The sequence below is a fragment of the Oreochromis aureus genome, linkage group 6, assembly GCF_013358895.1.
Source record: "Oreochromis aureus strain Israel breed Guangdong linkage group 6, ZZ_aureus, whole genome shotgun sequence".
NCBI classification, from domain to species: domain Eukaryota; kingdom Metazoa; phylum Chordata; class Actinopteri; order Cichliformes; family Cichlidae; genus Oreochromis; species Oreochromis aureus.
In genome coordinates, this window is record NC_052947.1 from 41850166 (window position 1) to 41864133 (window position 13968).

At 42.5% G+C, this 13968-nt stretch overlaps 1 protein-coding gene across 5 annotated transcripts in view; it reads left to right on the top strand.

The window, feature by feature from the left end:
• Nucleotides 1-9846, top strand: part of LOC116317932 (NACHT, LRR and PYD domains-containing protein 12-like) — a 38422-nt gene extending 28576 nt beyond the window's left edge. For 3 of the 5 annotated variants that reach the window (XM_039613631.1, XM_039613630.1, XM_039613632.1), the window contains one exon: nucleotides 8854-9846. In XM_039613631.1, the coding sequence (XP_039469565.1) occupies nucleotides 8854-9383 (530 nt within the window). In that variant the 3' untranslated portion in view covers nucleotides 9384-9846. The remainder of the gene's footprint in view (nucleotides 1-8853) is intronic. The other 2 variants (XR_005613425.1, XR_005613426.1) reach the window with 1 other exon arrangement.
• The last annotated feature ends 4122 nt before the right edge of the window (nucleotides 9847-13968 follow it).

The following is a 13968-nucleotide window of genomic DNA, read 5'->3' on the forward strand; positions in this document are numbered from 1 at the left end:
CATTTAGACTAGAGATATGAGGTTTCTTAGGCAAAGGTATTATGGTGGAGGTCTTGAGGCAAGGTGGGACATTTGACTGTTCAAGGGATTGGTTGAAGATCCTAGTGAGAATATAGGCAAGCTGATCTGCGCAGTCTCTCAGCACACGTCCTGGTATGCCATCTGGGCCGGCTGCCTTCCTCGGGTTAACGGCCCGCAGGGTGCGCCTCACTTCATGCTCTCCCAGAGTGATGATGGTACCGCCACTGTGGGCTGTGTGGTGTGGCTGCTCCTCTAAGGCGCAGGGTGCAGCGACCTCAAAGCGTGTGAAGAAGATGTTCAGCTCCTCTGCCAATGCTGGGTCGCCTGCAGCCGCACCTGTTTTGGACTTGTGGTTTGTTAGCTGCTGGACACCCTGCCACACCAACCTGCTGTTCTTACTCTCCAGGTGGTTCTCGATCTTCCTCCTATAGTCCGCCTTGGCCTTCCTTATGCCCAATGACAAGGTAATTGGGAAAGTGAGCTCTTTTAAGTATTTAGGTGTTGTGTTTGATTCAAGACTGACATGGAGGGAGCATATTGACCGGATTGAAACCAAATGCAAAAAAGTTGTTAATGTTTTGAGGTGTGTAGCTGGGAGGGGTTGGGGAGCAAGCTCTTCTGCTTTGAAAAGACTTTACCAGGCATTAATTAGATCGGTCTTCAATTATGGGTGTGTGGCATATGGTTCAGCAGCTCCTTCTGTGTTGAGACGTTTGGATGTTCTGCAATCGGAAGCCCTTAGAGTGTGCTGTGGAGCTTTTAAAACGTCCCCAGTCAGTGCCCTACAGGTGGAGATGGGAGAAATGCCCCCAGATCTTAGGAGGAAGCAAGTATCTGTGAATTACTGGGTTCATCTTGGTGGTCATGGTGACGCACATGCCACAAAGGAGGTACTTTTGGAATGCTGGGAGTATGGAAGAAGTCAGAAGGATCATTTTGGAAAGGTGGGAATCAGTGGGCTAAGGAGTGTCATGTGTATGAACTTAAAACATGTCCTGCAGTTGTGTTCCCTGTGGTTCCTCCATGGTTATTGGAGACCCCTCCTGTGGACTGGTACTTGCTGGATCTGAAGAGAAAATTGAAAGGAAAAGTCGATCTTGTTTCAGCATTTCATTTTCACAGCTCGAATGAATACCCTGGGTATATTCATGTGTTCACGGATGGTGCTAAAAGTCCAGATACTGGAATTACAGGGTTTGGAATAGCAGTTCCATCCAAAAATATTGAAATAAGCAGACGCACTTCGGATGGACTGGCAGTCTACACGGTTGAAATGGTAGCAATTTTGGTAGCATTGAAATGGGTAGAGTGTTCAAAAATCAGGCAGGTGGTAGTATGTTCTGACTCGGCAGCAGAGATGGGCAGTAACGCGTTACTTGTAATGCGTTACTGTAATCTGATTACTTTTTTCAAGTAATGATTAATGTAAGGGATTACTATTGCAAAAACGGTAATTAGATTACCATTACTTTCACGTAGGAACACTGCGTTACTGCGTTACTAAAACCGTGAGTTTTTTGCGAGAATGTCTCATGATAGTGACGTAAGCGAGTGCGACGTTCGTGACAACAGCTGTGTGCAGATCAACAATGGATAATATATCGAGTGCGGGAGAGAGTATGAGCGTGCAGCGTTTAAAGCGTGGAAGTACTGACCTTACTTTGAGTTTGATTCCATAAAAAGTGACAAAAACATTAGTGTCCGTTGTGCGTGGGAAGAAAACTTCTTTTTACAGCGAAAAAACCCTAAACTTCCAAGCAAGCTCCGAAAAGCGCCACGACTGTAATGGGAAACTCACAGAGAAACTCATGGATTCTTCCACTGACCGCTGCGGCACACCTGCACCAGGGTAAACCTCCGCCTACCCCAGTCCTGCTTTACAGGTGAAAATAGAGCAACAGGACCGCTGAGTCTTTGACTTTATTTATTTTCTGCTGTGTTTTACTTGCATCTATTTGAAAGAGTGAGTGTAAACACAAAAAACTATTTTATTTTATGTGCTGGAATGTGCAGAAAATAGGTTTAAATGTTAAACAAATTTCTTCCAGTCAGAGAATGTTGCATATAATTAAGTTTTTACTTGATGCATAAAGTTAAAAGATTTAAAGTTTTAAGTTTTAAAAAGAGACGTTTGATTACATTTTATATGATGGATTATGCAGAAAAAGTAGAATTGGGCTGAAAGATCTATCGCTTTATCTATTCAGGTTGTAAATAGTCTTTTTTAAAAGTAACTAAGTAACTAAGTCATTAATTACTTTTGAAAATAAGTAATCAGTAAAGTAACGGGATTACTTTTTGGGGGAAGTAATCAGTAATTAGTAACTGATTACTTTTTTCAAGTAACTTGACCAACACTGCTCGGCAGCTGTTCTTTCAAGTCTAAAATCATTTTGTTCAAAGACAAGGCAGTAAGTAAGTAAGTAAGTAAGTAAAATTTTATTTATATAGCACATTTCTAGATAAAAGATCACAAAGTGCTTCACAAGGTATAAAACAAAAACAGTCAAAAGTTAACAAAATGCAATTCTAAAAAGATGTGTTTTTAGCTGTTTTTTAAAAGTAATCACTGAGTCTGCAGATCTTAAGTTCTGAGGAAGAGAGTTCCACAGTCTGGCGGCCACAGTGGCAAAAGCTCTATCACCCTTGGTTTTCAGCCTTGTATGCTGAATAACAAGTAGGCCCTGATCACAAGACCTCAGGGACCTACTAGGGACATAGGGCTGTAAAAGTTCAATGATATAGGCTGGTGCTTGTCCTTGAAGAGCTTTAAATGTCAGAACCAGTATCTTAAAATGGACTCTGAAGTCAACGGGGAGCCAGTGCAGCTGTATAAGCAATGGTGTTACATGAGAGTATTTAGATCTTTTTGTCAGAAGCCTTGCTGCAGCATTTTGGACAATCTGCAGAGGCTCCAGGGAGTTGTTGTTTAGACATGTAAACAGTGAATTACAGTAGTCCAATCGTGATGAAATGAATGCATGAATAACAATCTCCAGTTCAGTATGAGATACTATGGGGCTCAGTTTAGAAATGTTTCTTAAATGATAGAAGCAGGACCGAACCAGAGATTTGACGTGGACATCCAGGGTAAGAGCAGAATCAAAGGTTACCCCTAGGTTCCTGATAGATGATTTCACAAATGTTGAGAGAGGACCAAGAGCATTCATTATGTTAGGTACATGTCTGTCTGGAGCACATACAAGGACTTCAGTCTTTTCTTCATTAAGTTGGAGGAAGTTGTCAGCCATCCAACCTTTGATGGTTTCTAAGCACACATTTAGAATCTGCAGCTTAGAAACATCTTCAGGTTTAAACGACATATATAGCTGGATGTCGTCTGCATAGCAGTGGTAGCGAATGTCCTCAAAGGGGCTCAAAATATGCTGGAGAGGAAGTAGATATATTAAAAACAATAAGGGCCCCAACACAGAACCTTGTGGCACACCATAGGACAAGGACGTAGAAGATGACCTGAACTTAGAGACCGCTACAGAAAAGTATCGTTCATAGAGATACGAGGAGAACCACTCTAAGTTAGACCCAGATACACCAACCCAGTATTTCAGCCTTTCAAGCAAAATGTAATGGTCAACGGTGTCAAAGGCTGACGTGAGGTCCAACATTAGGAGTACAGAACACTTTCCTGCATCGTTTTGCATCAGAATGTCACTGGAAACTCTAAGAAGGGCTGTTTCAGTAGAATGAGCTCTACGAAAGCCAGACTGGAATTTGTCAAAGAGATTATGTTTGTCTAAAACTGCTGTAAGCTGCTTAGCCACAACCTTCTCTAATATCTCAGCAATTAACGGAATTTTTGAGATTGGTCTGTAATTGCTAGTGAGAGATGGGTCCAGCATAGGCTTTTTTAACAGGGGGTGTATAACAGCAGTTTTAAAATAAGCAGGGACTTTACCAGATCCCAGTGAGGTGTTAACTATGGTGAGCACACAGGGACCAATAGAGTGAAAGACATTTTTGAATGACGATGCGGGTAAAATGTCGAGTGAACATGATGATGCTTTTGTTGCATTAACTATTTTTTCCAGCTCTGATAGTGAGACAGGTAAAAAGCTGTCTAAAATGACAGGCCGAGCTGGCGTAGGAACTGACAATGCAGATGCTGATGGGGACAATTTTTTCCTTACATTACTAATTTTTTCTAGAAAGAAAGAAAGAAATGTTTCACAGTCTTCATTAGAAGAAATAATGGCAGTAGGTGGAGCAGGAGTAATAATATCAGTAATAGTGTCAAATAACACCTTAGTATTACCTCTGCTCTTTGCAACCAGATGAGAAAAATAAGCAGCCCTCGCATCTCTAATTGCATTGTTAAAAGAGGCTAAGACATCCTTTAAGTAAAGGAGATGAACATTTAAATGAGTTTTCCTCCATAAACGCTCAGCTTTACGACAGTCACGTTTTATGGAGCGGATGTTGTCATTTAGCCAGGGTAAGGACTTGGAAACAGAAACTGGTCTCATTTTAACCGGACAGATTTCATCTAAAATCGAAAAACAATGGTTATTAAATAGATCTGTTAAGAAATCAACGCCGTTTTGCGGGGATAGAGTTAAATTAAAAGCATCCGAGAAATTCTCTGCTGTGGAGGAATTTATGATGCGCGATAATTGTCCAGTGAACAGGAGACAAAGGCTCACGAAAAGACATGTTAAAAAGAATACAGTGATGATCAGAGATAAAAATGTCCTCAGAACAAATAGAATCAATATTCAAACCCAAAGTAAAAACAAAGTCCAGTGTGTGTCCTTTGTTATGTGTGGGGCCTGACACATGCTGGGTAAAATGAAAAGAATCCATAATGTTGATAAAACCTCTGGCAAAGAGGTCAGAGTCATCATCAACATGCATATTAAAATCCCCAACTAAATGCAGTCTGGACAACCTCATAGTAGAGGACAGGAAGTCGCTAAACTCCGATAAAAACAAGCTATTTGGGCCGGGTGGACGATACACCACAGCACAATAAAAAGGATCCTTACTTCCGATTTTAATCAGTTGTAGTTCAAACGAAAGAAAGTGTCCAACTGTCACTGAGCGGCAGGAGAAACGGCCCTGAAATGCCACAGCGAGACCTCCTCCACGACCAGATCCCCGAGGCTGGCTGATGACGGAATAGCCGTTCGGGCACAGTTCAATACAGTATGCTGTTTACTATTCTGGAGACTATAAGCAGAATAAGGTGTTGTGGTGGCAATATTCACTTTCTTTGCATGCCAGGTCATGTAGGAATCAGTGGAAATGAAAAGGTGGAGCAAAAGGAGCATTGACTAACAATAGGACTGAGATGGAAATTAAAAGCAGCAGATCTGAAGCAAAAGGTATTGTTTGGAGGTAGATTGCTAAGAAGTGGCAGAAGCGGTGGGATTCAGTTAGTAAGGGCAGGCAATTGTATCATCTTGAGAAGGAGGTGGCAGGGTGTAGGTTGTATAGGGGTAATAGGAGAGAAGAGGTGGTCATTACCAGGCTTAGATTAGGACATTGTGCATTCAATAAAACACTACAGATGACAGGAGAACATGAGACGGGGCTTTGTGGAGTGTGCCAGGAGGAGGAGGAGACGGTAGAGCATGTAATACTGCAGTGCAAGGGTTATGGTGTGGAGAGGAGAGTTCTGCAGAATAGACTGAAGGAGCGGGGAATCGGGGAATTTAATCTGAAGAGTGTGTTGTAGGGTAGTAGGGCACAGGTGAGGGAACTGATGGGGTTTCTGAAGGATATAGGTTTTTATGAAAGAGTGTAGGTTTTTTTTGTTTGTTTTTTTTGTTTTTGTTTTGTTGTTTGGATACAGATTGTAAGCTCACTGTCTGACCCATACTTCGGAACAGTAGGAGGCGGTAATGCTCCTTTACGTTGGTTGCCAACCGCCGTTAAACACAAAGAAGAAGAAGAAGGCCTCAGAGGTTGTCTAAGAGAATATTGGGAGCAACAACACCATGAAGTCCAAAGAACACAGCAGACAGGTCAGGGATAAAGTTATTGAGAAATTTAAAGCAGGCTTAGGCTACAAAAAGATTTCCCAAGCCTTGAACATCCCACGGAGCACTGTTCAAGCCATCATTCAGAAATGGAAGGAGTATGGCACAACTGTAAACCTACCAAGACAAGGCCGTCCACCTAAACTCACAGGCCGAACAAGGAGAGCGCTGATCAGAAATGCAGCCAAGAGGCCCATGGTGACTCTGGACGAGCTGCAGAGATCTACAGCTCAGGTGGGGGAATCTGTCCATAGGAAAACTATTAGTCGTGCACTGCACAAAGTTGGCCTTTATGGAAGAGTGGCAAGAAGAAAGCCGTTGTTAACAGAAAACCATAAGAAGTCCCGTTTGCAGTTTGCCACAAGCCATGTGGGGGACACAGCAAACATGTGGAAGAAGGTGCTCTGGTCAGATGAGACCAAAATGCAAAACGCTATGTGTGGCGGAAAACTACCACTGCACATCACTCTGAACACACCATCCCCACTGTCACATATGGTGGTGGCAGCATCATGCTCTGGGGGTGCTTCTCTTCAGCAGGGACAGGGAAGCTGGTCAGAGTTGATGGGAAGATGGATGGAGCCAAATACAGGGCAATCTTGGAAGAAAACCTCTTGGAGTCTGCAAAAGACTTGAGACTGGGACGGAGGTTCACCTTCCAGCAGGACAACGACCCTAAACATAAAGCCAGGGCAACAATGGAACGGTTTAAAACAAAACATATCCATGTGTTAGAATGGCCCAGTCAAAGTCCAGATCTAAATCCAATCCAGAATCTGTGGCAAGATCTGAAAACTGCTGTTCACAAACGCTGTCCATCTAATCTGACTGAGCTGGAGCTGTTTTGCAAAGAAGAATGGGCAAGGATTTCAGTCTGTAGATGTGCAAAGCTGGTAGAGACATACCCTAAAAGACTGGCAGCTGTAACTGCAGCAAAAGGTGGTTCTACAAAGTATTGACTCAGGGGGCTGAATAATTACGCACACCCCACTTTGCAGTTATTTATTTGTAAAAAATGTTTGGAATCATGTATGATTTTCATTCCACTTCTCACGTGTTCACCACTTTGTATTGGTCTTTCACCTGGAATTCCAATAACATTGATTCATGTTTGTGGCTGTAATGTGACAAAATGTGGGAAAGTTCAAGGGGGCCGAATACTTTTGCAAGCTACTGTATATAAATAAAATTTAATTGGATCCATTAGTAAAACTTTGGATTCAGGAGGAACAATGTGGATTTTAAGCCTGTTTGTAGAACGCTGGACCAAATCTTTATCCTCTGTGTTTGGGAGCCATTCAGTCCCTGTGATACACACCAGAACTTGGTGTGCATCACTGGAAATAAGTCAGACTCATTTTCACTGGGATTCTGTCCTTTGGCACCGATGCTGTTCATAATTTCTATGGGCAGAATTTCCTGTTAACTACACGGTCAGGTGGTAGCCCCCAGCTCAAACTGGAGCGGTTCACAGCTGAGTGTGAAGTGGCAAACATACGAATCAGCACTGCTCATCACAGATGAGCTGCTGCTCCAGGTTTCACTTGAAGCTTGCTCTATAACCAAATTAATCCAAGTCTGTAGGCGTCCAACAAAACAAAACCACAAATTCAATTTCAATAAAACTTAAAGGATACCTTAAATTAAATTAAACATTCATTGTCAGGTGAATGGTGGCACAGGAAATTGCACCTGCATGAGCTCTGCTTCACCTTCATAATTCCAGCAGCTGAGCTGGAACGTTTTGTTTTTCGTTTTTTGACAAACTCCTAAAATAAACAGAGCTTTGATTGATCATTTATTTCAAGCATATGCGTACATATATACAAGATAGAGCATATATAAAGGAAGGAAAAAATTGTCTTCAAGTATATCAGGTGCTCGAAAAGGAGTGGGAAGAAGTAATACTTATATACCTTACACATATTCATAGCTCAGTCATGTAGTTGTGCAGCTTCTTCCAGAGTGTATGTAATATGTTTTATAACAGTGATAACTGTTCAAATCATATTAGACATATCTATACGGAAAACACCTCTTATAGCTTAATGGTCTTCTCATCCCTATACAGCATGAAAACCATATCTTTATACATTGATTTAATGTATTATAATGTAATGTATTGTATTGATTTTATTGCATCTTTTCCATTAGTACCTACGACTCGGTATTTTAGGTCGGCGGGGTTCCAAGCGAGCCGAGCAGGTACTAAAATGTGAAGTCATCACACTGCGTGCCACTGATTGGCTCATCAATGATATCACTCAATGAGTCATGAGAATTTCTCGTTCACGAAAATAAAACCACAATATCTGAAACCTGACAACAAGGGAAATGGCCCCAAAAAACAACGCTGTGATCAACGAGTCTGACGAAGCCACAGCCCAAGCAGTAAATATACTCGCTTTGACGTCTACCTTTGTTGTAGCGTTCGTGTCGCAATTATGTCACGGGACGTGCAGACGCATCGCTATGACAACAAGCACTTACACTGGGTTGTAATGGAAACCTATGTGTGTTTCGACGGCAAAAAAAGAAGATGTATACTTTATAATAGATTTTATTTCCACAAATGCAAATACAGTAATCAAAAGCCTCATTTTAAACACTACTACAATGATAATCTTACATAAAAATTGATCAGTGGATCATTTAATAAAAAGGCTATAAAAACAATTACTATTTGCATTAATTACAAATTATTTGAATGAATGTAACTTTTTATATTGCTCCCCCTGGGATATGTTAATTACGTTCCATATTGTATGCACTCTCTGTATACTGTTGCTCAATAAAGTTTTTGTACTACTGCTGTGTTTTTTCTCTCCATCAGATTTCTGTGAGCTCACACTGGACACAAACACGGTGAACAGGAATGTCGTGGTGTATTACAACACGGTGATGAAAGGGCTGAGGCTGAAGCAACCATACCATGATCATCCAGAGAGGTTTGACTGCTGTCAGCTGCTGTGTACAAATGGTCTGACTGGTCGCTGTTACTGGGAGGTCGAGTGGAGAGGAGGGGCTTATGTAGCAGTGAGTTACAAAGGAATCCGAAGGAGAGGAAAGGGTGCTGAATGCTGGTTTGGATGGAATAATCAGTCGTGGAGTATCTTCTGCTCTCCTGTTGATGGTTACTCTGTCTGGCACGACAGGAGAAGAACTGTGCTCTCCTCAGTCCCCTTCTCCTTCATCTTTAATAGAATAGCAGTATACTTGGACTGGCCTGCAGGCACTCTGTCCTTCTACAAAGTAACCTCTGACTCACTGTTCCACCTCCACACCTTCACCACCACATTCACCGAGCCGGTGTATCCTGGATTTGGGTTCTGGCTTGCCGGTTCCACAGTGTCTCTGTGTTAACTGTGGAATAAAATCTCCTCGTTTCCCCAAACCGGAGATGTTTGACCTGTGGCGGCTGTATAGACAGATTTCCATGAGCAGTTTGTACATGTTTGTATCACATGTATTTTATATAGATAGAGTGATATGAGCAGCCTTACAGGTACATGCATGCCTTTAGGCAGTGATTGAAACCAGAGTACAGACAGAACGTGCCCTGGTGTCAGACTACATTTTCTATTTGTATTTACTTCAGGGGTGGGTAACCTCCTGGTAGAACCCTAACACCTGGTCATCAAATCTGCTTTTTAAAAATATATATTTTTAAACTCCTCAGATCCCTTTGGTGGTTAACCTTGAACATTTTGTATGAAAGCCAAAAGCAGCACATACTATCTGTAAAAAAAAAAAAAAAAAAAAAAAAATTAAATGTAAAGCTAGTTACTTTATCCTTATTAAACACATCAAGCTATGTGTACCTGGATATGAATCTAAATATATTTTTCAAATAAATACAAGTCATCAGTCAGGCTGCAACTTTAACTCTGAAAACAGAAGCTGTGAGATGGACCTTTAAAAAGGTCAATCCTCACAAAACTCCAGGACCGGACGGCATCCCAGGCCGACTACTCAGAGTGTGTGCAGACGAGCTGGCAGAGGTGTTCACGAACATCTTCAACCTCTCCCTGAGGCAGTCAGTGGTCCCCACGTCCCTCAAAGCATCCACCATCATTCCCGTTCCCAAAAAAACAGTGGTCTCCTGTCTGAATGACTACCGTCCTGTTGCACTGACATCCGTCATCATGAAGTGCATCAAGCGGCTGGTCAAAAGTCACATCTGCTCCTCCCTCCCTGACACACTGGACCCTCTTCAGTTCGCCTATCGGATAAGAGGATGCCATCGCCCTGGCAACGCACACCACCCTCACTCACCTGGAAAAAGGGAATACATATGCAAGGATGCTCTTCATCGACTACAGCTCGGCATTTAACACCATCATCCCCTCAAAACTTGCCACAAAGTTCGTCGACCTTGGGCTGGGAACACCGATCTGCAGATGGATTCTAAACTTCCTCACAAACAGGCCCCAGGTGATGAAAGTTAAGGTGTGGTAAGCACACCTCATCACTCATCCTAAACACAGGTACGCCACAGGGTTGTGTGCTTAGCCCCCTCCTACAGGGAGTGCAGAATTATTAGGCAAATGAGTATTTTGTCCACATCATCCTCTTCATGCATGTTGTCTTACTCCAAGCTGTATAGGCTCGAAAGCCTACTACCAATTAAGTGATATTAGGTGATGTGCATCTCTGTAATGAGAAGGGGTGTGGTCTAATGACATCAACACCCTATATCAGGTGTGCATAATTATTAGGCAACTTCCTTTCCTTTGGCAAAATGGGTCAAAAGAAGGACTTGACAGGCTCAGAAAAGTCAAAAATAGTGAGATATCTTGCAGAGGGATGCAGCAGTCTTAAAATTGCAAAGCTTCTGAAGCGTGATCATCGAACAATCAAGCGTTTCATTCAAAATAGTCAACAGGGTCGCAAGAAGCGTGTGGAAAAACCAAGGCGCAAAATAACTGCCCATGAACTGAGAAAAGTCAAGCGTGCAGCTGCCAAGATGCCACTTGCCACCAGTTTGGCCATATTTCAGAGCTGCAACATCACTGGAGTGCCCAAAAGCACAAGGTGTGCAATACTCAGAGACATGGCCAAGGTAAGAAAGGCTGAAAGACGACCACCACTGAACAAGACACACAAGCTGAAACGTCAAGACTGGGCCAAGAAATATCTCAAGACTGATTTTTCTAAGGTTTTATGGACTGATGAAATGAGAGTGAGTCTTGATGGGCCAGATGGATGGGCCCGTGGCTGGATTGGTAAAGGGCAGAGAGCTCCAGTCCCACTCAGACGCCAGCAAGGTGGAGGTGGAGTACTGGTTTGGGCTGGTATCATCAAAGATGAGCTTGTGGGGCCTTTTCGGGTTGAGGATGGAGTCAAGCTCAACTCCCAGTCCTACTGCCAGTTTCTGGAAGACACCTTCTTCAAGCAGTGGTACAGGAAGAAGTCTGCATCCTTCAAGAAAAACATGATTTTCATGCAGGACAATGCTCCATCACACGCGTCCAAGTACTCCACAGCGTGGCTGGCAAGAAAGGGTATAAAAGAAGAAAAACTAATGACATGGCCTCCTTGTTCACCTGATCTGAACCCCATTGAGAACCTGTGGTCCATCATCAAATGTGAGATTTACAAGGAGGAAAACAGTACACCTCTCTGAACAGTGTCTGGGAGGCTGTGGTTGCTGCTGCACTAATGTTGATGGTGAACAGATCAAAACACTGACAGAATCCATGGATGGCAGGCTTTTGAGTGTCCTTGCAAAGAAAGGTGGCTATATTGGTCGCTGATTTGTTTTTGTTTTGTTTTTGAATGTCAGAAATGTATATTTGTGAATGTGGAGATGTTATATTGGTTTCACTGGTAAAATAAATAATTGAAATGGGTATATATTTGTTTTTGTTAAGTTGCCTAATAATTATGCACAGTAATAGTCACCTGCACACACAGATATCCCCTAAAATAGCTCAAACTAAAACTACTTCCAAAAACATTCAGCTTTGATATTAATGAGTTTTTGGGTTCATTGAGAACATGGTTGTTGTTCAATAATAAAATTATTCCTCAAAAATACAACTTGCCTAATAATTCTGCACTCCCTGTATATTCCCTGTTCACACACGACTGTGTTGCTAAACACGAGTCCAACATCATCATCAAGTTTGCGGATGACACAACCATCATAGGCCTCATCACAGAAAACGACGAGACAGCCTATAGAGAGGAGGTGATGGCGCTGTGCAGTGGTGTCTGGAAAATAACCTGACTCTCAACATCAGCAAAACCAGAGAAATGATAGTGGACTACTGGAAACGACCAGTCAGGGAACACCAGCCCATCCACATCAACGGTGTCAAGGTCGAAAGGGTCAGCAGTTTCAAATTCCTTGGAGTCAACATCACCGAGGACTTCTCCTGGACCCTTCACACAGACACTGCTATCAGTAAAGCTCGCCAGCGGCTTTACTTCCTGAGGAGGCTGAGGAAGTTTGGCATGAACGCCAACATCACCTCAAATTTCTACAGGTGTGCAATCGAGAGCTTGCTGACGAGCTGCATTACAGTTTGGTACGGAAGCTGCTCTGCCAGCAGCCGTAAATCACTACAGAGGGTGGTGAAGGCAGCAGAGCACATCACTGGCACGAGGCTTCCTGCCATTCAGGACATTTATCTCCAGCGACGCCTCCGTAAAGCACACAGCATCATCAAGGACCATCAGCTCTTCTCCTTGTTACCATCTGCAGACGTTACAGGAGTCTGTCTGCTCGCACTACAAGACTTAAAAACAGTTTTTACCACCAAGCCATACGACACCTCAACCACAACACTTAAACACACACAGCACAGGACGCACTCAGAAGCTACCCTGCAGCTTCACAAGTACTCTGTTTAATCTGCACTGGTCACTCCACTTTATTGTTATTGATATTTATATTTAAAAAGTGCAATACTGTAATTTTCTGCTGCTCATTCCTGTGCAATATCCCATCTGCCCTCCCGTCATATTTCTTTTCAAGATTTTCTTATTTAATCACTAGTGTACATATATTTATATTTATAGATACATATATATTTAGTCATCTTTTCTCTTTTACCATGTCTCTGTAATATTTTGCTCTTTACTATTTTTCTATTTATTTTTTTATTATTTTATTTTATTTTATTTTTAACTGACTTTAACTGATCAAACACACACATCCACACATGTGCAATAACACTAAGTGCAATACTCTTTTTTGGCATCGTTGTATTATAATCTGCAGAGGAATGCCTTTTTTGAAGAGTGTCAGTCAGGTTTCAGAGCTCATCACAGCTTTAATAATAATAATAATGGATTGGATTTATATAGCGCTTTTCAAGGCACCCAAAGCACTTTACAATGTCATTCATGCTCACATTCATACACTGGTGGAGGCAAGCTACTGTTGTATGTAGCCACAGCTGCCCTGGGGCAGACTGACAGAAGCGAGGCTGCCATATCGCGCCACCGGCCCCTCTGGCCAACACCAGCAGGCGGTAGGGTAAAGTGTCTTGCCCAAGGACACAACGAGAGGCCAAGGACAGAGAGGCCAGGGATCGAACCGGCGACCTTCCGGTTACAGGTGCCCTTCCCAACCCCCTGAGCCACGGTCACCTTTAGTGAAGGTTACAAATGATCTTCTTATGGCCTCTGACAGTGGACTCATCTCTGTGCTTGTCCTGCTAGACCTCAGTGCTGCGTTCGATACTGTTGATCATAATATCCTATTAGAGCGATTAGAACATGCTGTAGGTATTACAGGTACTGCACTGCAGTGGTTTGTATCATATCTATCTAATAGACTCCAATTTGTTCATGTAAATGGAGAGTCCTCTTCACACACTAAGGTCAATTATGGAGTTCCACAGGGTTCGGTGCTAGGACCAATTCTGTTTACATTATACATGCGTCCCCTATGGGGGAGCAAAATAAAAAAAAACTCAGAAAAATAAAGGTGCCAACT